This window comes from Bubalus bubalis, chromosome 6, assembly GCF_019923935.1.
Source record: "Bubalus bubalis isolate 160015118507 breed Murrah chromosome 6, NDDB_SH_1, whole genome shotgun sequence".
Taxonomy (NCBI): Eukaryota; Metazoa; Chordata; class Mammalia; order Artiodactyla; family Bovidae; genus Bubalus; species Bubalus bubalis.
Window position 1 is genome coordinate 52,377,539 of NC_059162.1, and position 25,799 is coordinate 52,403,337.

The following is a 25,799-nucleotide window of genomic DNA, read 5'->3' on the forward strand; positions in this document are numbered from 1 at the left end:
GTCCTTACCTGAAATGATTTTGAGTTTTGTCAAATGTTTTTTTCCCCATCGAGATGGTCACTTGGTTTCTGTCCTTCCTTCTATTAATATGATGCGTTTCATCAATTGATTTTTGTCTCTTGAACCATCCTTGCTTTCCAGGAGTAAATCCAGTTTGGTCATGGTGAATATCATTCAGTTTGCTGGTGTTTTGTTGAGGAGTTTTGCAAATACTCATATATGTCTGTAGTTTTCTTGTTGTGTCTTTGTCTGTGGTATCACATACTGCTGATCTCATTACTCTTAATGAGAATGAGTTTGCATATGTTCTTTTGTGTTCAGTTTTTTAGAAGAGTTTGAGGACAATTCTTGCTTAAATAGTTGGTAGAATTACTCAGTGAAATCATCTGGTTCTTCATTGAGAGGGTTTTGATTATTGCTTCAGTCTCCTTACCTAGTTATAGATCTGTTCAGATTTTTTAGTGCTTCATGATTCGGTCATCATAGATTGTGTGTTTATTGGTATATAATTGTTCATAGTAATCTCATAATTCTTTGGCATTTGTTGTAATGTCCCCTCTTTTATTTATGATTTTGTTTGAATAATCTCTCTTATTTTCTTAGTCTAAGAATTTGTCAGTTTTGTTGATTAAAAAAAACAACTCATTTTTTACTAACTTTTGGTTTTCTTATTTAAGTATAAAGTTAAGCTGATGATTTAAGATCTTCTTTTTTTAAATGTGAGCATATAAACTTTCCTCTTAGTACTGCTGTCACTGTATCCCATTAGTTTTGGTATGTTGGGTTTTCAAAATATTTTCTAAATTCCCTTGTGATTTATTCTTCGACCCATTGGTTGTTTAAGAGTTAGTTGTTTCGTTTGCTGTATTTATGGATCTTATTTTCCTTTTGCTGTTGATTTTTAGCTTCATTCCATTGTTGTGAGAGAAGATAGTTGGCATGAGTTTAGTCTTAAATCTGGTAAGATGTTTTGTGGCCTACTTTACATATATTTTTGCTGTTATCTGCATTTGGGGTTTCATTCTGAAGCTGTTTCTAATTTGTCAGTGTTTAATTTTCTGAAATATGTTCATGCCTTTTCTGTACACTGAAAATACTTGAAAAATGAAGACATTACTTATTAGAAATTTTAGATTTATAGAAAATTTGAATAGAAAGTATAGAGTTCCCACTCTACCCTTCCTCCCCCATGGACACTTTGTTTTCTGTATTAACAACTTACCTTAATATGGTACAATTGTTACAATTAGTGAACCAATATTGTTACATCATTATTAACTAAAGATCATAGTTTATTCAGATTTTCTTACTTTTTACCTAATGTTATTTTTCTCTTCCAGGATCCCATTCAGGAAACTGCATTACATTTAGTTGTCATTTCTCATTAGACTTTTTAAGACTGTATTTTGGATGACTTTGACAGTTTTGAGGAATATTGATTAGGTATATTATAGGATTTTTCTCTATCAGAATTTGTCTGATGTTTTTCTCAAGATTAGAGTGGGATTGTGGGTTTTAGGGAGGATATATTTGACATTTTAGTGAAATAAAACCAGCTCTATCAGTTACTTAAGTGTTCTTTCTGTATCTCCTTCCAGTATTCACCTAAAGACTATCCTAATTATATTATACTTTAGGTATGGATTTAAAGGGAACTTTCTGTCTATTAGTAACTCATCCCTGTCTGACTGTTTGTGACCTCATGGACTATATAGCCCACCGGGCTCCCCTGTCCATGGAATTCTCCAGGCAAGAATACTGGAGTGAGTTGCCATGACCTTGTCTAGGGGATCTTCCCAACTCAGGGATCATATGCAGGTTTCCTGCATTGCAGGCAGATTCTTTACCATTTGAGCCACCAGGGAAGCCTACTTCCTATCAAACTTCCTTATAAGATACTCCCTTTAAACAAGATAGTGTTTATAATGGCCTGGTTTGTCTCTTTGAGGAAGAAATACAATTAAAAATGGGTTTTTCCCAGACTTTGAAATATAACTGTGAACAGAGCAAGATAAAGAAGTTGAACTGTTAAACTCTTAAAGAATCAGCCTGCCAATGTAAGAGACCTGGGTTCAATCCCTGGGTTGGGAAGATCCCCTTGGAGAAGGGAATGACTATCCACTTCAGTATTCTTGTCTGGATAATCCCATGGACAGAGGACCCTGGTGGACTACAGTCCATGGGGTTGGAAAGTGTCGGACACGACTGAGTGACTAGCACACAAATTCAAAAAATTAGTTATTGTGTGTAATATTTGTATATGCTTTTGTGCAAACATATGTATCTTTTTGGGAGAAGGCAATGGCACCCCACTGCAGTACTTGTGCCTGGAAAATCCCATGGACGGAGGAGCCTGGTGGGCTGCAGTCCATGGGGTCGCTAAGGGTCGGACATGACTAAGCGACTTCACTTTTACTTTTCACTTTCTTGCATTGGAGAAGGAAATGGCAACCTACTCCAGTGTTCTTGCCTGGAGAATCCCAGGGACGGAGGAGCCTGGTGGGTTGCCGTCTGTGGGGTCACACAGAGTCGGACACGACTGAAGTGACTTAGCAGCAGCAGCGTATCTTTTTGTATTAGTTGGCTAGGGCTACTGTAATAAAAGACCACAGACTAGGTGGCTTAAACTACAGAAATACATTGTCTCACAACTCTAGAGGCTAAAAGTCCAAGATTTGATCGTTAGGTTTGGCTTCCCCTGAGGCCTCTGTCCTTGCAGATGTCAGTCTTCTCACTATGTCTTCACAGGGCCTTTGCTCTGTGCCTATATCCCTGGTATCTCTCTCTTGTTAATTAATGTAAGAACACCAGTCATATTGGGAACACCAGTCATATTGGGTTAGGGCCCTATCCTTATGACCCTATTTAACCTTTATTACCTCCTTACAGGCCCTGTCTCCAAATATAAATTATATTGGGAGTTAGAGCTTCAACATACAAATTTTATAGGGACACAGTTCAGTCTGTAACAAGTTTTATATAGTGTTTCTGATTTATCTCCCAGAGAACTTGGCATCTTCAGTATGTTTATTTTCTAGGCTGCTCTCACAAATTACCACAAACTAGATTGCTTGAAATAACAGAAATTTAATTCTGTCACAGTTCTGAAAGCCAGAAGTCTGAAATCAGTATCACTGGGCAGAAGTCAAGGTGTCATCAGTGATGTTCTCTGTATAGGAGAATCTGTTCCTTTCCTTGTCCCAATTCCTGGCTATGTCTGCAGTCTTCAAGGCCAGTGTTTTCTAATCTCTCTGCTCTGACTTCACCTTCTCAGTGTGTCATCAAATTTTTCTATGTCTCCCACTTTATAAGTGATTGCATTTAGGGCCCACGTAGATAATCCAGGATAGTCTCTCCATCTCAAAATCTTTAACGTAAATCACACCTGCAAAGACTTTTTTTCCCTCTTGCCATATAAAATAAACTTCACAGATTTGAGGGAGTAGGATGTGGATATCTTTTGTAGGACCGTTTTTTAGCCTATCATATTGAGCATCTCATAGTGGACTTGTGATGTTCTCAATTTGATTTATGGTTTAGTTTGTAATAGGTCTCTATACAGTTTTGGGTGGGTGAAGGCTGGTGGCAGTGGGTGGTAGAATATTTTCATCTCTTCTAAACATTATGTGTGAAACTGGATGTCTGTGTTCAGTGGGTGGTCCAAGAAGTATCAGCATCAGCATGACCTTAGGAAGTTCAGAAATCCAAAATGGTCAGCTGGACTTCTCTTGTGGCTCAGCTGGTAAAGAATCTGCCTGCAATGAAGGGTTCATTTCCTGTGTTGGGAAGATTTCCCTGAAGAAGGGAAAGACTACCCACTCCAGTATTCTGGCCTGGAGAGTTCCTTGGACTGTATAGAGTCCTCGGGGTCGCAAAGAGTTGGTCGGACAGGACTGAGTGATTTTCACTTTCACAGTCTTAGACTTGCTAAATCAGGAGCTCTGAGAGTAGAGCCTAGCCATGTTTGCATAGTAAGCCTTCTGGGTGATTCCCATGTACACTGAAGTTTGAGAACCACTTTTCTAGACTGTAGACATTATTAATGTTAAAACCATATTCACCTTCCTCTACAATGTTTTTTCTGCTTAATGCTAACACTTAAATTAGTCTAGCATCATCGTCCACAAACTGTTTTCTGTAGAGATAGAAACATGTAGTACCAAATCTTAGTACTATTCCTCAGTGAAATTAATTCATTTACTCAATAAAAGGTTGCACCGGGCTCATTGTCAGTTGTATGTTTACTTAGATGTAGTCATTTTATAAAGTAACGTTACTGACATCCAGAAATGATAGGAATTTTTTCTCTAGTCTTTAAACATGTGAATTGAATTCATTAGATTGAATTTTACTTTCCTACCTTCTGTATCCTATGTACATGTGGGGATACAATGTAAAATTTCTAATCTTTCAGTTTGCCTACACTACATTGTTAGGCTTTTATTATGTGCTATCCAGTGAAAGTGCTGAAGTGAGATTAATTATTTTGCTCAATGTGTCCACAGTGTAGTTCAGAAAACCCACAAGTAAACAGTTTATATAGAGCTATCACTAGTTGCTATTTGAGAAAACACTAGTTGTAATTGAGAAACAGCTTCACATAGTTAAAGAAATTAAAGAAGGATCTGCCAGGGTGACTAAACTAAATATTGAAAAACTAGTATAAGGGTGTTAGCAAGGCTAAGGAGAAATAAAAAGTAAGTATAGTTCACCATGCGAAAAGGCTGAGAGAGCTTAAGGGCTCTTCTGGGAGTTGAAGGGGTTTCGTAAAAACATGAAGTGAGGAAGAGAGTAAAGATTAGAGAGATGAGATGAGACAGGTCACTGGTGAGTACTATGAAAGACTTGAGGCATAGATGTGATTCTTCAGGGTAGCCATTGGAAAATGATTACCTATAGCATTTGGGAAGGATAAATTGAGTGCATAGTGAGTCTAGAAATACAACAGTTACAGTAATCTAGGTGAGAACAGTAGTAGCTGTGGTGGTGACAGAATAAAAATTCAGAAGAGTAACAAGCTGATTTTCAGGAAGGGCGAAAGCTGAAGTGTAGAATTCAGAGTAGAATATATTAAGTTTCAGAATTTGTGGAGTGTGATAAACTTAGGGGTAGGTAGATTTTTGACAAGTAAATTTTCAGTGGAGTGTTAGATTGAAGGTCACATTATACTGTATTAAAGGTTAAATTGAGGAAGCAAGAGTGTATCAATATTCACTATTCTCTACAGTTATCTTCCCTGGCATTTAGTAAATGTTTAATCAATGTTAGCCATTATTGTGGCTACTATTAATATATACTTTTATGACATCTCTTTTTTTTTTAACTTTTTGATGTATTTTTGGCATGTATGTAATATTAGATAAGCATTGACATAGAAGTGTGTGTTTTATTCAGAAATATTTTAATTATTGTTATTTGCCATACTATTAATATTAATGGAAACAAGAGCACTAAGAAGTTTGTTTCTCATTTGAATAGATAATTATTCCTCAAAGGTAGCTGGCAATAGTTTCTTGAAAGTTACTGTAATAATTTAATTTATGGTTGTTAATTTAAAAAATAGTATATCATAGATATAATTATTCATACCTGAAGCAGAAAAACTAAATGATTGCCTTTACATGTATTCTTTCAGGTTTGATTTAATTTCGAATGAGATTGTTCTTGCAGCGAGATGTTAATAAGACAAAATCTAGGTAAGTAGAAGATGACTTTGTTAAATATTACAAATCAAAATAGGAATAATACAAAAATTTATGTTTAAAAAGCATACCTCCAAATCCAAAGCAACGAGTCTTTAAATAAAATTTTAAAATACAAAGAAACAGCTTTTTGATGCACTTGGTCCATTTGATTTGATGGAAGTAAAAACACAGCTGTCAAATAGTAGAACTACATTCTTAATTTTCCTCCTTTTATATTGTGATTAACTTAAGTATGCGGTTTCCAGTGACCCTTAAACATGTTTGAAAATCAAGTTGATATTTGGTTTAGCTACTTGGAATCCAGCTCAATAAGAGATTTGCTTAGATTTCTTTGGTGTTCCCTTCTTAAACTTCTTGAGTCATCTTTGCTTGTGTAAAATTTACTTTCTTATTTCCATTAACAGAACACTTCCACAGTTATTTAAATTTGTCAAATTATGACTTTTTACATTAATGTAATGTTCAGAGTTATAAATGATTGTTTTAATATTTTTTGTATTTCTACTGAATAACTTCTGATTTAGCATTCATATTTATTTTAATTTTTTAAGACTGTCAACTTTAGAATTGAATTGTGATCATGTACTTTTGGTCTGATATGTGAAAGATTGCTTTTTTAATAATATAAATTAAGATGTTAAAAGGATACATTTACTAATCTGTTGGTAAGTGAACGTGGCTTCAGGATATAAACAGATGAAAAAGAATACTTTGATTACATTAAAATTAACTCAGGTCTTTCTGAATCTAACTAGATGTTTCAGCTGTCAAAACCTTAGCTGATCTCAGTGGTTTAAAAAAAAAGCCTAGGATGAGAAGTGCTGTAGTTGAGTAATGTGCAATTAAATAGTGTATTCTCAGTTAGTGGTTTAGTCATAATTTGAAGGTACGTTTCCATTTTATTGGTATTATGCTGTAATAATGGTAATTTGGAGAATACTTACTATATTAAGTGCTTCTCATGCCTTATTAGTCTTTACAGTGCATCTTATAAGGTAGATACTGATGTCTAGAAAATTTTAATTTTTTGGTTAATAGTGAACTATTTCCTTTTTTTTTTCAGAAACCATTTTCACAGCATTTATTATAAGGAACATTTGCCTGTATATCTTTCTGAAGTTAGTTGAATACAGTGTTTATTAGGGTGTTTATTCTGATTTCTTACAAGTTAGATATTGCTCATGGGATGACACTGGTTTTAACTAACTCTGGTTTTGTGTGTGCTCAGTTGCTCAGTTATGTTGACTCTTTGTGGTTCCATGGACTGTAGCCTGTCAGGCTCCTCTGTCCATGGAATTTTCCAGCAAGAATATTGGAGTAGGTTGACATTTCCTCCTGCAGAGGATCTTCCTCGCCCAGGCACTGAATCCAAGTCTTCTGTATTGGCAGGCGGATTCTTTACCACTGCACCACCATTTTATTCCAGCACAATTACATATGCATTTCCTTTTTTGTTAAGGTATACTTTACATTTTTATTAGATTATGTATGGTAAAATGTGGAAATTTTAAAGTGTAGAGCTAAATAAGTTTTTTACATGTATAACCACTGTGTAATTTAAGATGTCTAACACTCATTGTCTCAGAAAGTTCCTCGTGCTCTTTCCTTTCCAATCTAGTAGCCTTTCCCCCAAGGTGAGCATCTTTCTAAATTCTGTCAGCATAGCCTAGTTTTGCCTGTTTTTGAATTTTATGTACATAGAATTATATAATATATACTCCTATACCTGGCTGTTTTCATTTAACACAAATGTTTCATCCATATTGTTGCATTAGCAGTTTATTATTTTTTATTGCTAAGTAATATTCTATTGTGTTAACATAAATTTAGGTTTTCTCTGTAATTTTGTTTCTTGTATTCTCCATGTCTCTGACCTCACTTGCCAACTTTCTACATTGCTTTCTTTCTGCTAGTTGTCTCCTTCTTTGTCCCCCATTACCTGCACAGTAAAATGTAAACTCATAACATGTTATATAATTATCTCATTGCAGCTATTCTAGAATTATCTGAATAAACTAAGCATGATGTTTATATTCTCAGTTTTAGTTCCATGTATATGTTGTCATTGTTCCCCTACTTGTCTCCCCAACTGTCAATATATTTTCTCCTGGTTGTCAGCTTATCTCTTGAAATAGTTCATCTCAAGCATCATCTTGTCGTTTGAGCCAGACCTGTCCATTCCACAGTAGTCTGTTTTCTTTACTAGACTGTGAGTTCTTTGAGGGTCAAGACCATCTCCATGGAAAAGAAATGCAAAAAAGGAAAATGGCTGTCTGAGGAGGCCTTACAAACAGCTGTGAAAAGAGAAGCGAAAAGCAAAGGAGAAAAGAAAAGATATAAGCATCTGAATGCAGAGTTTCAAAGAATAGCAAGGAGAGATAAGAAAACCTTCCTCAGTGATCAATGCAAAGAAATAGAGGAAAACAACAGAATGAAAAAGATTAGAGATCTCTTCAAGAAAATTAGAGATACCAAGGGAACATTTCATGCAAAGATGGGCTCAATAAAGGACAGAAATGGTATAGACCTAACAGAAGCAGGAGATACTAAAAAGAAGTGGCAAGAATACACAGAAGAACTGTACAAAAAAAATCTTCACGACCCAGATAATCATGATGGTGTAATCACTAACCTAGAGCCAGACATCCCGGAATGTGAAGTCAAATAGGCCTTAGAAAGCATCACTATGACAAAGCTAGTGGAGGTGATGGAATTCCAGTTGAGCTATTTCAAATCCTGAAAGATGATGCTATGAAAATGCTACACTCAATATGCCAGCACATTTGTAAAACTCAGCAGTGGCAACAGGACTGAAAAAGGTCAGTCTTCATTCCAATCCCAAAGGCAATTCCAAAGAATGCTCAAACTACCACACAGTTGCACTCATCTTACATGATAATAAATAAATGCTCAAAATTCTCCAAGCCAGGCTTCAGCAATACGTGAACCGTGAACTTCCAAAGGTTCAAGCTGGTTTTAGGAGGAACCAGAGATCAAATTGCCAACATCCGTTGGATTGTCGAAAAAGCAAGAGAGTTCCAGAGAAACATCTATTTCTGCTTTATTGACTATGTCAAAGCTTTTGACTGTGTGGATCACAAGAAACTGTGGAAAATTCTGAAAGAGATGGGAATACCAGACCACCTGACCTGCCTCTTAAGAAACCTATATGCAGGTCAGGAAGCAACGGTTAGAAGTGGACATGGAACAACAGACTGGTTCCAAATAGGAAAAGGAGTACATCAAGGCTGTATATTGTCACCCTGCTTGTTTAACTTATATGCAGAGTACATCATGAGAAATGCTGGGCTGGATGAAGTACAAGCTGGAATCAAGATTGCCGGGAGAAATTTCAATAACCTCAGATATGCAGATGACACCACCCTTATGGCAGAAAGTGAAGAGGAACTAAAAAGCCTCTTGATGAAAGTGAAAGAGGAGAGTGAAAAAGTTGGCTTAAAGCTCAGCATTCAGAAAACGAAGATCATGGCATCTGGTCCCATCACTTCATGGGAAATAGATGGGGAAACAGTGGAAACAGTGTCAAACTTTATTTTTCTGGGCTCCCAAATCACTGCAGATGTTGATTGCAGCCATGAAATTAAAAGACGCTTACTCCTTTGAAGGAAAGTTATGACCAACCTAGATAGAATATTGAAAAGCAGAGACATTATTTTGCCAACAAAGGTCTGTCTAGTCAAGGCTATGGTTTTTCCAGTGGTCATGTATGGATGTGAGAGTTGGACTGTGAAGAAAGCTGAGCACTGAAGAATTGAACTGTGAAAGCTGAGCACTGCTTTTGAACTGTGGTGTTGGAAAAGACTCTTGAGAGTCCCTTGGACTGCAAGGAGATCCAACCAGTCCATTCTAAAGGAGATCAGTCCTAGGTGTTCATTGGAAGGACTGATGCTAAAGCTGAAACTCCAATACTTTGGCCACCTCATGCGCAGAGTTGACTCTTCGGAAAAGACTGTGACGCTGGGAGGGATTGGGGGCAGGAGGAGAAGGGGACGACAGAGGATGAGATGGCTGGATGGCATTACCGACTCTATGGACATGAGGTTGAGTAAACTCCGGGAGTTGGTGATGGACAGGGAGGCCTGGCATGCTGTGATTCATGGGGTCGCAAAGAGTCGGACACAACTGAGCGACTGAACTGAAGTGAACTGAACCATCTATATCTTATTTATCTTAGTAGCACAGTGTCAGAATGCTATGTGAACTTAGTGATTTGTTACTCACAGAACAGCCAGTAGAATTCTCTCTCTAACAAATAAGGGTTCAGAGTACTGGCTGGAATGGGATAAGGGCATTGCACTTCAGTTGCTGTTAGACTGTAAGAAGGAGTCAGTGAAGGCAATCCGAAGAAAGGCATTTTGGAAAGAGAAATAAAATATTCTCCTAGTCTCCTTTCAGTCCAGTTGGAATAAAATGGCTAATAATGTTCTTAGTCGAGACGTTAAGGAATATTGAGTGTCATTGTTGATTTTGATTATTCTTTCCAAATGCATTAATACATGTTATGGAAATTGGAGTGTTTGCTACTAATGTTTTCTTTGTGAGTTTCTGCTAGATAGACTAATACAAATAGAAGATTAGAAATCCTGATCACATCTTTAAGAAGTGAAGAAAAGTTTTCCTCATGTTCCTGAGGGTAAAAAACTACTGGAGAGGAGGAAAAAAATTGAATCATAGTCTGGAATTGTAATAACATTATTGATTCCTGTGGCTTAGGAAGCTTGTTATTTGCTGAGAAGTATTTTTAAAGATTTTGTCTTATCATTATATTTGGTAATTTATATAAACATTTTACTTTTTAAAATAAAACTGTAAAAAAATTTAAAGCATTTTGCATTAGTTTTCTTAATTGAGGTTTGAAATTGGGCTAGTTGGGTTGGCTATCATAGTCACCTGGGGGGTTATTATGCCTGAAGCTTTATTGCCTTCTACAAAGTCCAAAGGAAGGAGAGGTTCTCCCCCACTGGGATCAATTTGTTGCTTTCTCTTTCTGCAGCTTCTGCCATTAAGCTTGAACACAGGGTTGGGCATTGACCCCATCTCATGCTGTTCCTTCTGTCTTCTTACCTGTAAGAATTTTTCTTAGACACAGATTCTTATTGAATGTAGAACCTTGGCTGTTTCTTTTATTTCACCCTGTATGTGAAGTATGTTTAGTTTTGTTATTGATAAAAGTTTACTCTTGAGATTGCTTGATTTATGTGTCTCTAGAGGTATTAGACCAGCTTTTCTTCTCAGAGGCTGATAGGTATACCTCAGGTTCAGACTCTTCCTTTTCATTTTGTACTTCAATATTTAACACAGTCAGATAGTGCTAAGCTTTTTCATTTTGCATAATTCTTGAATCCATAGATTTAAAGTTCTTTATGAATGTCTTATATTAGCTTTATTTCTGTTACTAACCTTTCTGTGCTTCCTTTCTGTAGTAGCACTGTAGATGTGCTTCCCATTGTTGTACTGTGGAAAAGAAAACTTTTTAATTAATAAAATTGTTTCTCATTCTACATAAGATTGCATAATATACATCAGACCTTTTCCAGATAAATTGCAAATAACATTTAGTATTTTCAGAGCTTTATTTTGTATATAAAAGCCACATTTGCTTATATGTGTGAACAGATAGTAGAGCAATGCTTAAAGTAAGAAGTTAAACTCTCCTCTCATTCAGCACCATACTCCCCATACTAAAAATGGCTGGTATGTATTCTGCATTGTTTTCTGACTGTTTACCGATATATCGTGGACATTTTTTCATATATGTGTTACATCAGCTATTTTATTGAGTCTCTTACAAATCACTTTAAGGAATTTGGATTAGCAGACTCCTATTCAAGGAGTTTAAGTATGAAGAAGTGCTGTGGTCAGATCTGGGTTTTTGAAACATGGAGAATTAAAATGGAGAACAAATTAGCGAAGAAACTAGATTGGAATCAGAATGACCAGTTTGCAGGGGGAGGCTGCTGGCCTGTCTTTAGAGTGGTGGTAATGGAAAAGATGTAATTCGATTTGAGAGAGATTTAGACGAGAAAATAAGTCAACTTTGGTGTTTAGTTGCAATGAAATTTTGGTGGTAGGAGAGTAAGGAAAGAGTTGAGGATAGTATCTATGTTTCTGGCCTGGCAGTAGTACAATATTCACAGATAGGAACTGTGGAGACGAAGCAGGTTTATAAAGAACAAGAGTGAAATTTTAGCTATATTGAGCTTGGAGAGCATTAAGTAGCTCAAGACATTTGAGTGGAAATGTCATGTGGCAGTTAGTTACAAGTGGCCTGTAACTTAAAGAGATCTGAGAGTCATCAGCATTAAATTTTCATAATATTTCACAAATTAATTTTTTATTTCGATATCTTTTTGTAAGATAGCTCTGCAAAGCATCTTTGTATATGAAATAATTCAGTTGACCTAAAATTTTTTGAAAATGACTTGCTCTGTATAAATTTATGAGCTGCTATTTTTATTAGAGATTCTGGTCTGTGCTTATTCTTAATTAAACAAGATTTAATATCGTTAATGAACAATTAATCATACTGTTGATTGCAATAGTCTTACCAAAGATACTTGAACAGCCTAAGGATATATTAAACATGTTGAATCTTGGGTTTCCATTAATAGTGTCTAATATATAAATGTGAATTCTGATATTTGATAATGTAAGTATTTTCCTGCCTGTGTAACAGCTTAGGTTAAAATGGTCATGAAGTCTTTAGGTTAATTGTGATTCAACAAATTGTTAAGAAAAAAGGTATATGTCACAGTAGGACTTTGCCTACTTCGTTCACCATTGTATACTCACCGTCTGGAGCAGCTCTTAGCACAGAGGTACTCAATAAATGTTTGTTGAATAATCAATTAGTGTTTGTATGTAACATTCTTAGTCCAGAAGTTAAGTAAGACTCCCTTTAACATATCTCATAGGGTAGATCTAACAGTGATGAACTTTCTCAGCTTTTAATCTTGAACTGTCTTACCTCCTCTTTCAATTTTGAAGTATAATTTTGCTAAGGATAGAATTCTTGATTGACAAGTATTTTCTTTCAGCACTTTGTAAATATCATGTCATTGCTTTCTGGCTTCCATAGTTTCTGATGACGAATTACCTTCTAATCTTAATATAGACCTCTTGTATATGACCCCTGCCTCTCCATGCTGCTTTTATTATTCATTCCTTGTCTTTGGATTTTGACAGTATTATGTTAATATGACTTTGTCTAGATCTCTGTATTTATCCTGTTTGGATTTTGTTGAGTTTATTGTTTGATTAAATTCATTGCTTCTCAGGTTTTGTATGTTTATGGCCATTAATTTTTGAAATATTCTTTCTGCCTCTTGTCTCATCTACTTCTTTGTCTCTCATTATAAATGTGTTGATACACTTGGCAGTGTCCATGGGTCTCTTAACTGCAGTTCATTTCTCTTTATTCTTTTTTCTACTTCTGAGACTGCATAATTTCAGTTGACCTACTTTGACATTCACTGAATGTTTATTCTGCTTGCTCAAATCTACTTTTGAAAGCCCACTAGTGAATTTTTCAATTTAATCATTGTTTAGCCCTAGAATTTTGGTTTAGTTTTTTTTTTTTTTTTCCTTTGCTGCAAAAAGCTTTATTGTTTCCATTTGGTCCAAGGCTTGAGAGGGCTCCAGGGTGTTAAAATGTTGCCTAAGGCTGCAGAGAGGGCCTTCAGGCAGCCCTGATATGAGGGAAGCTCCTCAGAGGCCACTGGGCTCTAGAGGCTTCTAGTCATGCTTGAGGGTGAGCCTTTCGAAGAGATATTCACCCAACCCAGCCTGGGGACCAGCCAGCCTGCAGAGGTTGGTCAAGGGGTCACCTATCTTCTTGATGAGTTTCACCTCTTCATCTAGGGAATGGTTCTCCAGGAGGTCACAGATGTGGGGGTTTGTGCGGGCAGAACCCAGGCCACGCAGATACAAAAGGGCCTAGTTCAGGTTCTTTTCTATGAGAAGGGCAGCTTCCATAGCACCCTGGGTTTTACCCCACTTATCTTGAAATGGCTTCTGCAAGTCCAGAAAGAGGGTGAAACTGCCATGCTGGTTTTACCTTTTCAAGAGATGCTCCATGCACTGCCACTTCTCCTTGGCCAATTTGTGAAAAATCTGGCCCACACCCTTCAGAGCCATATCCTCTTAGTCGAAATAGCCCAGAGAGAGGTAATTGTAGGAGGCTCACAGATGCATGTTGACCAGGCAGTTGAAGGCAGACTCCACCTCAGTGAAATAATTCTGATGAATCTGGGAACTCATGGTTGATTGGTGATAAGGCGTTAATTAAGCTCAAAAAATGGTGGCTGGTCGTGGTGATCACAGACAGCTTCTGAAGGTTACACATGGAAAAATGGTTAGAGGGTGGTCAGAGGCTGGAGCACAGGAGCATCCCTGGGTCTGCTCTGTCCAAGCACTGTTAAAATGAGACAGATCCACAGGACTGCCGAGTGCACTTCCTGTTTAGTTCCTTTTTATAAGTATTTATTTTATTTATTTCTCTTTATTGATATTTTCTGTATTGACACACTGTTTTCCTGGTTTCCTTTAGTTCTTTCACCATGATTTCTTTGATCTTTTTGAGCATGTTTACAACTGCCAGTTTAAAAACTTTGCCCAATAAGTTCCTTCATAAACAATTGCTATTGATTTTTTTTCCCTCTGAATGGGACATACTTTCTTGTTTCTTTAACATGCCTTGTAATTTTTTTCTTGAAAGTTGGACTTTTGAAATAACATAATGTTGTAGCTCTAGAAATTAGGTTCCTTTCTCTCATGGCTTCTTGTTGTTGTTTAATTTGATTTATATCCTTTCTCTAAAATTTTTAACTGTATTTTTGTCATGTGTCTCTGAAGTCACTGTTCCTTTAGTTTGCGGTCACCTGCTGGTCCAACAAAAATTTCCTTAAAATGCCTGGAACCAAGGAAAGAGAAAAAAATAAAATAGAGAAAAAAATGTAAGAAGATAAAACTTTTTCCAGTCATTGCATATTGACTTTATTTTTAGATACTTCTACAGTTCTTAGCCAGGTTACTTATAACTCTGCATTAACCTTCACTTCTTGTTCCCATTGAGCTTGAAGACTAGCTAGAGGTGGAAGCTTAGGGTTTTTTCAGGTCTTTTCTGAACTGGCATTCTGCTCTAGGCATTGGCATGAGTTTCTGGATTCCCAGCTTTATACACAGACTTTTCACAGCCCTCTTCACCAATGTATTTCTTTTCAGCTTTTCCTCCCAGTCTTTCTAACATCCTCTGATTTGCTGCTTTTCTGTTTTGAGGCATTTTTGAGTTAGATGAAACAAAGATGGGCATTTCTTCAGTCTTTTATCCAACCCTTGGACTGGCCAAAGCAAATATACATACTCTTTTGGAACAAGGTCTGCTCTGTTCTTTGGAGAACCAGGTCCTCAGAACAGTAATGCTGAGTAATGTCTTTTTGACTTTAACTGTGCAAGAGGTTTGAGCCAAGCTAAGTTTAAATGTCACAAAGCTCTCCTACCATTTTTTTAAAGTCATTTTTATTCTAAATTTTAAATTTATAATTGATTTTAATTTATTTTATTTTATTTTTAAACTTTACATAATTGTATTAGTTTTGCCAAATATCAAAATGAATCCGCCACAGGTATACATGTGTTCCCCATCCTGAACCTCCTCCCTCCCCATACCATCCCTCTGGGTCGTCCCAGTGCACTAGCCCCAAGCATCCAGTATCGTGCATCGAACCTGGACTGGCAACTCGTTTCATACATGATATTTTACATATTTCAATGCCATTCTCCCAAATCTTCCCACCCTCTCCTTCTCCCACAGAGTCCATAAGACTGTTCTATACATCAGTGTCTCTTTTGCTGTCTCGTACACAGGGTTATTGTTACCATCTTTCTAAATTCCATATATATGTGTTAGTATACTGTATTGGTGTTTTTCTTTCCGGCTTACTTCACTCTGTATAATAGGCTCCAGTTTCATCCACCTCATTAGAAGTGATTCAAATGTATTCTTTTTAATGGCTGAGTAATACTCCATTGTGTATATGTACCATAGCTTTCTTATCCATTCATCTGCTGATGTACATCTAGGTTGCTTCCATATCCTGGCTATTATAAACAGTGCTGCGATGAACATTGGAAATAAAAGCAAAAATAAACAAATGGGACCTAATTAACCTTAAAAGCTTCTGCACATCAAAGGAAACTATTAGCAAGGTGAAAAGACAGCCTTCAGAACGGGAGGAAATAATAGCAAATGAAGCAACTGACAAACAACTAATCTCGAGAATATACAAGCAACTCCTACAGCTCAACTCCAGAAAAATAAATGACCCAATCAAAAAATGGGCCAAAGAACTAAATAGACATTTCTCCAAAGAAGACATACAGATGGCTCACAAACACATGAAAAGATGCTCAACATCACTCATTATCAGAGAAATGCAAATCAAAACCACTATGAGGTACCATTTCACACCAGTCAGAATGGCTGCGATCCAAAAGTCTACAAGTAATAAATGCTGGAGAGGGTGTGGAGAAAAGGGAACCCTCTTACACTGTTGGTGGGAATGCAAACTAGTACAGCCACTATGGAGAACAGTGTGGAGATTCCTTAAAAAACTGGAAATAGAATTGCCTTATGATCCAGCAATCCCACTGCTGGGCATACACACTGAGGAAACCAGAAGGGAAAGAGACACGTGTACCCCTAATTTAAAAATCAATTGATCAGTTGAGTTTGAGGAGCCATTATTTTATCTTTGTCATCCTAAAGATAGATATTTGGGAGCATTGTTTTTTTTTTTATATATAATAGAATTCTGGATATGTCTCTGAGCTAGAAGAGGATGTACTGCAAGTTCATAGAGCTAACTTACACTATCAGATATGCTCCATCTGTGCTTGTGAGCTCAGTTGTGTCCGACTCTGCGACCCCATGGACTGTAACCCACCAGGCTCCTCTGTCTATGGGATTTTCCAGGCAAGAATACTGGAGTGGTTTGCCATTTCCTTCTCCATCTCCTACCATTTTAAAATTGGTTTTTCTTGATTCAGCATTCACTTTGTTGCTTCAGTCCATTTACTGTTTTCCGAGTTTGGAAAAAGTTGTTTCTGACAGTTTGGGTTTTTTATTTTATTTTATTTTTCCTTCTGATCTTTCTTTGAAAGGACAGGCCCTTGAATTTCTTTACTGTATTTGACAGAGTTGAATTTCCTTACTGTATTCATCAGAGTTCTCCAGAGAAACAGAACCAGGAGAGAGAGAGAGAGAGAGCACGTGTGTGTGTGTGTGTGTGTGTGTGTGTGTGTGTGTATGTATGGAAAGAGATTTATTTCAAGAAATTAGCTCATTTGAAAATGAGGCTGGAAGTCCAAAGTCTATAAGGTAGGCTAGCAGGCTGGACACCCAGGGAAGCGCTAATATTATGATTCAAATCTGAAGACTTTCAGGCTAAAGACTTGGGAAAGAGCAGATGTTGGAGCTCAAGTCTAAAGGCCGTGTGCTGTAGAATTCTCTAGTACCCAAGGGAAGTCAGTTTTTCATTCTCTCCAGGCCTTCACCTGATTAGATGAGAAACACTCATATTATGGAAGATAATCTGTTCAGAGTATAGCAATTTAAATGTGAATTTCATATATAAAACCTTCACTGAAATTTCCTGAATGATGTTTGACTGCATATTTGGACACTATGGCCCAGCCAAGTTGACGTAAAATTAGCCATCACTCCATTTTAACTAACACCCTTCAATTGATTTGTGTGTGTTTTATCTTGTATTCTGTGACCTCACTATTCTCACTTCTTAGTTCCCCAAGTTTTTTTTGTCTACTTCTTGAAATTTTTTGTGTAGGCATTGAGGTGTTACGTGCAAATAGGGACAGTTTTATTTTTTCCTTTCCAATGTATATGCTTTTGTTTCCTTTTCTTGCCTTTTTGCAGTGGTTAGAACTCCAGTAGATATGTAGAATTAGAGTGGTAAGATTGGACATTCTTGGTTTAGAAGATTTTAGAAGGAAAGCCTTCAGGCTTTGTTCCATTAAATATATGTTAGCTGTAGGTGTTCTTAGATGCTCTTTTTCAAATTGAAGTAGTTTCCCTTTATTCCACCTGCTGAAAATTCTTACCATGAATGAGTGTCAGGTTTTCAGTTGATACGCTCATGTTATTTAAAATAAATTTCCAATTTGGAAGTCTCCAGTGTTATTTAAACTAATTTTCCAGTTTGGAAGTCTCCAGTGAAATCTTCTTGGCCTAGAGGTTTCTTTTTGGGGAGTTTTACAGTTTAAATGCAATGCCCTTAATAGCTATTGGGCTATTTAAAATTAATTTCATATTGAATGAGTTATGGTATGTTGTGTTTTTCAAGATATTAGACTTATTTCATCAAATTGTTAAAGTTAGTTTTGTAAAGTTTTTCATCATTTCAGTTCAGTCATTCAGTCATGTTTGACTCTTTGCCACCCCATGAACCGCAGCACTCCAGGCCTCCCTGTCCGTCACCAACTCCCGGAGTCCACCCAAACACATGTCCATTGAGTTGGTGATGCCATCCAACCATCTCATCCTCTGTCATCCCCTTCTCCTCCTGCCTTCAATCTTTCCCAGCATCAGGGTCTTTTCAAATGAGTCAGCTCTTCGCATCAGGTGGCCAAAGTATTGGAGTTTCAGCTTCAACATCAGTCCTTTCAATGAACACCCAGGACTGATCTCCTTTAGGATGGACTGGTTGGATTTCCTTGCAGTCCAAGGGACTCTCAAGAGTCTCCTCCAACACCACAGTTCAAAAGCACCAATTCTTCTGTGCTCAGCCCTCTTTATAGTCCAACTCTCACATCCGTACATGACAACTGGAAAAACCATAGCCTTGACTAGACGGACCTTTGTTGACAAAGTAATGTCTCTGCTTTTTAATATGCTGATATGCCCTTATTAATTGTTATAGTGTCTGTAGGGTATATGGTGTTATCTCCTGTTTCATTATTAAATTGATCATTTTTGTTTTTTAAAAATCTTCATCATTCTTGCTGGAAGTTTGTTAATTTTATTGATTTTTTTCGTATAACTAGCTTTTTGTTTCAGTGATTTTTCTGTTTTCAGTTTCATTTATTTCTGCTGTTATATTTATTGTTTCCTTCTTTTTGCTTGCTTTGGATTTATATTTCTGTCCTTTTTCTTTTAAAATTTAGCAGTTCATGGTATAAATTTAAATATCTCTTTCAGCATTGCTTTAGCTGCATCTCATATTTTGGCAAGTTCTATTTTCATTAAATTCTCCTTTTAAAAATTTTTTTTGAGAATTTTTGAGCCATGGATTATTTAGAAGTATTTTGTTTAGTTTTCAGTTATTTGGGATTTTCCTTTTATTTTTCTAGAACCAATTTCTAGTTTGATTACCAATCTTTTAAATTTGTTCAGGTTTATTTTATTGCTGAAGATATTGTCTATTTTCATAAATGGTTTATAGCCACTTGGATAAAATATGTATTTCTCTGTTGCTTGGTAGTGTTTTAAGTGTGTCAGTTAGATCCTGCTTGTTGATTGTGTTCAGAGTTTTTTTATTCTTACTGATTTTCTTTTTAGCGGTTGTATCAGTTGTGGGAAAAGAGTGTTAAAAGTCTCTACAACAGTTACGGATTGTCCTTTTCCTGTCTATCAGTTTTTGTTTAGTGTATTTCAAGGTTCTGTTGTTTGGTATATACACATTTAGGATCATTGTCTTCCTGGTGGATCCTTTTATTATTATTTAGTGTTTTCTTGATCACTGGTAATTTTCTTTGTTCTGATACTATTTTACCAGCTATTAATGTTTGCATGTCATATCTTTTTCCATTCTTATATTTTCAGCCTACTTATGTCATTGAATTTGAAATGAGTTTCTTATAAGCTGCATATAGTAGGGTTGTGGTTCTTTTAATCTGTCATTTTCTTTCTTTTGACTGATATATTTAGATTATTTACATGTGAAGTAATTTTTGATATGTTTTCTCAGGTTGTTGTTCTTCTTTCTTCCTTGCCTTATGGTTTACATAAGAACAGTTTTTTAGGGATTCCTTTTTGTTTTCCTGTGTCCAGTACATTTTTGATGTCTCTCTGTGCGTCCTAATATTTCTTCATAAAGACACTACCAGATTAAATTAGGGGCTACCCTTGTTACCTCTTTTAAACTTACTTACCTCTTTAAAGGTCTTGTCTCCAAATATGGCTAAATTCTGAGATATTGGGGCTTAAGGCTTCCAGTATATGATGGAGGAAGGTGGGGTGGAGACATAATTTAGTCTATAACAGTAAGTTCCAAATGTTCTCTTTTATAACTGAATTAAAGAGTTAAGTGAAATTACTTGGATTTTTTAAACGAATTTTTAACCATTCTTTTAGAGTGTAATAACAAGAGGTAAGGCATCAAGTCAGATATGTACCTTGCAGTTATCTGAGGTAGATAGGTATGCATCTGTGTCATCTGAGAGGTATATTAAAGGACTTAGAACAAAGTACTTCAATCTGGGAGAGAGTTGTAGTCTTTTATATCATTTATGATATAAATTTGTTTTAAAAGTGCATTTTGCCCTATTACCATTTATGATATTGTCATAAGGAAACAGTAAATGTTTGTACTATATGCCAAATTTATACAATTCAATCCAGAGATAGTTACTATTTAGGCACCTGAAAGCTAATGATAGGGCAGTATATGTTGTGGAGATTTATATTATTCATGTTTAGTTGAAACGGTAGAATTGTTAGTAGAAATATTCAGTAAGCTTTTTATCTTTTGTGTACACAGTGATGACCAGGGAGAGTCTACCTAGACACATGCAATACGACTAGAGAAGACAATTGAAGTTAATAAAAAGAAAATTTGCTTTAATTTCCAAAATTGGTTGATTGCTGACTTTATTGTTCACTTATAGTTAGCTTGCTTTGTCTGTACCCCTTTATCAGTATTCACGCACCTTCTCAATGTTTAAAAACACAGCATATATAGCAGAAGGCATGATGCACATTCTCTTGCCTCAGTTCAGTGGGTGCTATACCATAATCAGTAGAATATTTGAAAGACATTAGTGCTCTGAAAGGATCAGTTCTTCAAAAGCATATGATAAAGGAACTTGACATAGAGTGTTTGAGGAAAACTTCCTAGAGTAAGTGATATTTAGAGCTTTGATCTGAAAGAAGATTATGAGCTAAGGTTAATTAAATTTATGTGAAAGCATGCTTGGTGGGGGAGAGCAGAGAATTCAAGACCAAAGAAACTGCATCTGCAGAGGTCCTGTGATGAGAAGGAAGATATTGGGAAATTTGAGAGGGCCAGTGTGGTTGAATCCCTAAGAACTGTTAGGAGGAGAATGTGTGACAAAACTGGAAATGTAGGCAGAACCCAGTGTAGCCATTTTAGCTGTTAAAGATTTGGGACTATGTCCTGGTAGAGAGGAAAATGTCATGTTCCACAGAAGAGTAAGAAGCTTGAAAAGATCATTTTGCCTATATGTGTGAAGAATTGGTTAGAAATGAACCAACAAGTCCAATTAGAAGGCACAGATGCATTAATTTTGTAAAATTCTGCTTATGGTAGACCACGAAGTAGTCACTTCAAGGACTCTTTTAGATGCCAGGGGTGTATTAAGTGAACAAAACATTAGCCTCTACCCTCAGTGGGGAAGAGGAAACAGATAGTCAAATAACTATATAATCTTTCAGGTATTTGTAAGTATTGTTACGTATGTATGAAGAAGTATGAAGTGAAAGTCGCTCAGTCGTGGCCGACTGTGTGACCCCATGGACTGTACAGTCCCTGGAATTCTCTAGGCCAGAATACTAGAGTGGGTAGCCTTTCCCTTCTCCAGGAGCTCTTTCCAACCCAGGGATCGAACCCAGGTCTCCCACATTGCAGCCGGATTCTTTACGAGCCACAAGGGAAGCCCAAGAATACTGGAATGGGCAGCCCAGGAATCAAACCGGGGTTTCCTGCATTGCAGGAGGATTCTTTACCAACTGATCTATCAGGAAAGCCCTAAGTATTGTGAAGAAAAGTAAAATTAGATAAGGGGATAAAGAGTGACTAAGAGTGCTGTGTTATTAAGGATGGATCTAAGAACTGAGAAGGAGATGACCGGAACTGAAGAAATGGATTTACACATATATTTGGAGGAAGAACTTCAGGCAGAGAACATTAAGTGCTAAGTGCAAAGTATGTTGGGCCTGGTCAAGGAATAACAAGAAGGCCAGTGTAGGTGAGGTACAGTGAGAAAAGGGAGAGCATTTAGGAGATGTGGTCTAGGACTAAGTGCATTATTATTGGGTTGGACAAGAACTACGTAACACTTACCACTTTGATATTTTAAACATTAACTTTATACTTAAATTTAGTTATTTCTTTTGCTAGTAATAGTTCATTAAATTAAAATAGTATTATTAAAGTTCTGAACTTAATTCCAGTGTGTGGGGAGGGGGTTTCCTCACACCACCGAGCATTTCTCCAGACACCAGTTATTGTTCAACTATTCAGTTCAGTCCTGATACCCAGAGATCACACACACACACACACACACACATACACACACACACGCTTCAGAGGCCAGGTGCCAGCCCAGGTTGTCATCTATGGTGCAGCCTGTTTGGTTACAGATTGGAGGTTATCACGATTCTGTCCTTGGACTTCAGATGCTAGTTGCAAGTCCAGGTTTTTACCTGTTCTTCTAGCCAACTGGCTCTAAATCAGAGCTTCTCATGACCCCCTCCTTCGGTTTCAATTAATTTGTTAAAGTGGCTCACAGAATTTAGGAAATCTATTTACTCTCTAGATTACCAGATTATTATAAAAGGATACAACTTAGAAACAACCAGATGGAAAAGATGCATAGAGTAAGGTATGTGGGAAAGGGGCACAGAGCTTCCATGCTTTAGGTGCTCCGCTCTCAGCACCTCCATGTGTTCAACAGCCCAGAAGCCCTCTCTGCCTCATCCTTTTGGGTATTTACGGAATCTGCATCACATAGGCATGATTGATTAAATCATTGACCGTTATTTTGGATCCATCTTTCAGCCCCGACTCCCTTACCTGGGGGCGAGGGAGTTTGGACTGAAAGTCCAGAATCACAGGGTAGCAGATGATGAAACCTTCAGGTCTTTTACTGTGTGTGTTTTCATTAGTTTCTAGGGCAATATAAGTCTCTCAAAAAAATATGGAATTAAAAAACAAGCAACATACACCTGAAACTAACACAACATTGTAAATCAACTCTACTTCAATAAAAATTTTTAAGAAGCAACAACAAGGGAAGTCTGTAGCCCTATATTCACAGTTCCTTGCTTTCTGTGAAAAATAGAAGTTTGAAAGTGTAAGACCATTGCAGTAATACATATAACTTTTTTCTTAAAAGATTGACCTGTTGTGTTTTTAAACTTTTATACTAAGGTATTTCACAGTCTTATTTACTTTATTAAGATTGATTTTTCCATACCAGTATTATATTCCAGTATAACATTTTCTATTGCTTCAGAGTGGTGTTTTGAAAAAAGAATTTGCTACCACTTGGTGGCACTACTTGGCTTAAAATTGAATCAGATTGTGTGCTGTATGCAGTTCCACTTAAATGATTAAATTCAGAGGGGCTCTATTTGATACTAAGCAGCTTAATATTATAAATGTTTAATTCTTATTTTGTAAATAAAATAATAATTGGTGTTGTAAAACTTCATTTTATTAAAATGTTGTATGGAATATAAAAACAACCCAAGTCTTAGTTTGATGGTGAGGGAAGCATGCAAATTTTTGATAGAAACCTCCTTTCGCTCAAGCATTATTTATATTCTGCCTTAAACCTCTATGTGTTTAAATGTTATAAAAATATATTTTTAATATTAGAAAAACAAACATCTTCAACTTTCCTTTAATGTTAATATTTTCCAAGACATGTATTTTATTTTGTCATATGTAAGCTAAGAAATTAGATTTTTTTAGGTGATCAAAATAAATGACACATACAGGAAAACAAACTTAAATATACTTTGTCTTCCTGCAACATACTGAAAACTCATGCAGTCCTTTTTAATATATTTTATTTGTTTTATTAAATTAGGCAAAGGATCTTGAAGTGTAAGATGTGGAAGTTTATGACGTCTCCAGACATGATTTTTACTCTTAAATAATTGATATGTAGTACTGTAATAGCTGAAATATTTGTGTAATTTGTTTTGTGGGTTGCATGTACAGCATATAAAAGATAATGCCCCACATCTTTTATTTTTTGGCCACATTGTTTGGCTTGCTAGATCTTAGTTCCCTGACTAGGGATCAAACCCCTGCCCCTCTCAGTGAAAGTGCCAGGTCTCAACCACTGGACCGCCAGGGAATTCCTCCCCACACTCCATGTCTTTTTTAAAATTGAAATGTACTACATAAAGGAAACTGTAAAAAGTTTACAGCTGAATGAATCATCGCAAAGTAAACACTATGACCACCATAGATTCAAGAAATTGAATACTGCCAGCAGCCTCCTATGCTTCCTTTCCCAAGCACTCTCCCTTTCCTATTTCTTGGAGTAACCACTACCTGGCTTCAAAAAATATAACTTTTTTAAAACCTGTTTTTGGAGTTTTATAAAAACAGAATTATATAGTATTATTTTGTTTTGTTATGTTTGGGAGATTCATGTATGTTATCAGATATATATGGCTATAGCTCCCTCATACTATTCAATCACCATCTATTTTACTGTTGGACATTTGGGTTAGATAATGCCGTCATGAACATTCTTACAAATGTTTTTTGGGGTACATGTGCAACATTTATGTGGGGTATGTACCAGTAGTATATACCCAGTAGAATAGCTGGGTCATTTGTGTATATATGTCCAAATTTAGGAGATAATAAAAGGATTGTTTTCACAGTCATTGTTCCTACCTATCCCATCAACAGAATATGAAGGTTCCTATTTCTCTGTAGTCTCACCAACACTTAGCATTAATAGCCTCTTTAATTTTAGTTCTTTTGTAGGATACATTTCTGTGATTTTAAATGAGATTGAGTACTTTTTCTTAAATTTATTGGCTGCTTGAATATCTTCCTTTTTATTATTGTTACTATTGAGTTCTCTACATTACTGATTTATATGAGTTATGTATTCTATGAGTGCCTTTTTTTCCTGTTGGACTTTCTGTTCTTTTCCTTCTGTTTTTAGGAGGTTTTTTTGTTTTGTTTTGTTTTTAATATGCTAGGTATAAATGCTTTGTTAGAAAGATATATCTATTTTCCTGATTTTCACCCTCTTAATGTTACCTTTTAATGAAAGGAAGGTCTTAATTTTAATATAGTCCACTTTATCATTGTCTTCATGTATAGTCACTGCTCCTTGTGTCTAATTAAGATGGCTTTCTCTGCTCCAAGAATATGAAGATATTATCTTATGTTATCTTCTAGAACTGGTTCTCAATAGAGACAATTCCCCTCACCCTCATCCCACACCTTCCATGCCCTGGGTAGGACATTTGGCTGTGTTCAGAGACCTTAGTTTTCACAGCTGGGTGGGTGGAGTACTCCAGGCGTCTAGTGGGTCGGCTACTAAACATTCTGCAATCCACAGAATGCTATATATTCTACAATGCACAGCACAGTTAACTTAGCCCCAGTGTCACTAGTCCTGAGGTTGAGGGACATTGTCCTAGAGGCTTTATTATTTTGCTTTCTACTTTCTGCCTAGAACTGATTATTGTATATTATGTTGTATATTGTTTATGATGCACTTAGATTTATCTGATACCTGGAATTTATTCTGGGTATTATATGAGGTATAGAGGACACTTTTTCTTTTTTTCTTATGTATATATATTTTATACAGCACCATTTGTTGAAAAGATTGTTTCCCAGCTGCTCTGCAATACTACCTTTCTCGTGTATCAAATGACCATATATGTATGAGTCTGTTTCTGGGCTCTTTTTTCATTTTCCATTGGTCTACTTTATCTACCCTTGCACCAAAGCTATGCTGTTTTAATTTACATAGTATTATAACAAGTCTTTATGTTCAGTAAGGCAAGTTTTCCTACCTTGTTCTTCTTGGCTCTTTGCAGTTCCATATAAATTT

At 36.3% G+C, this 25,799-nt stretch overlaps 1 protein-coding gene and 1 pseudogene across 15 annotated transcripts in view; one reads left to right on the forward strand and one right to left on the reverse strand.

The window, feature by feature from the left end:
- The window catches only part of ZNF644 (zinc finger protein 644), a 95,985-nt gene that overhangs the window by 31,800 nt on the left and 38,386 nt on the right, over positions 1-25,799 (forward strand). For all 15 annotated transcript variants that reach the window (XM_006076098.4, XM_006076104.4, XM_006076099.4 and 12 more), the window contains one exon: positions 5,636-5,696. In XM_006076098.4, the coding sequence (XP_006076160.1) occupies positions 5,653-5,696 (44 nt within the window). In that variant the 5' untranslated portion in view covers positions 5,636-5,652. The remainder of the gene's footprint in view (positions 1-5,635; positions 5,697-25,799) is intronic.
- Positions 13,461-13,985, reverse strand: LOC102390178 (annotated as a pseudogene).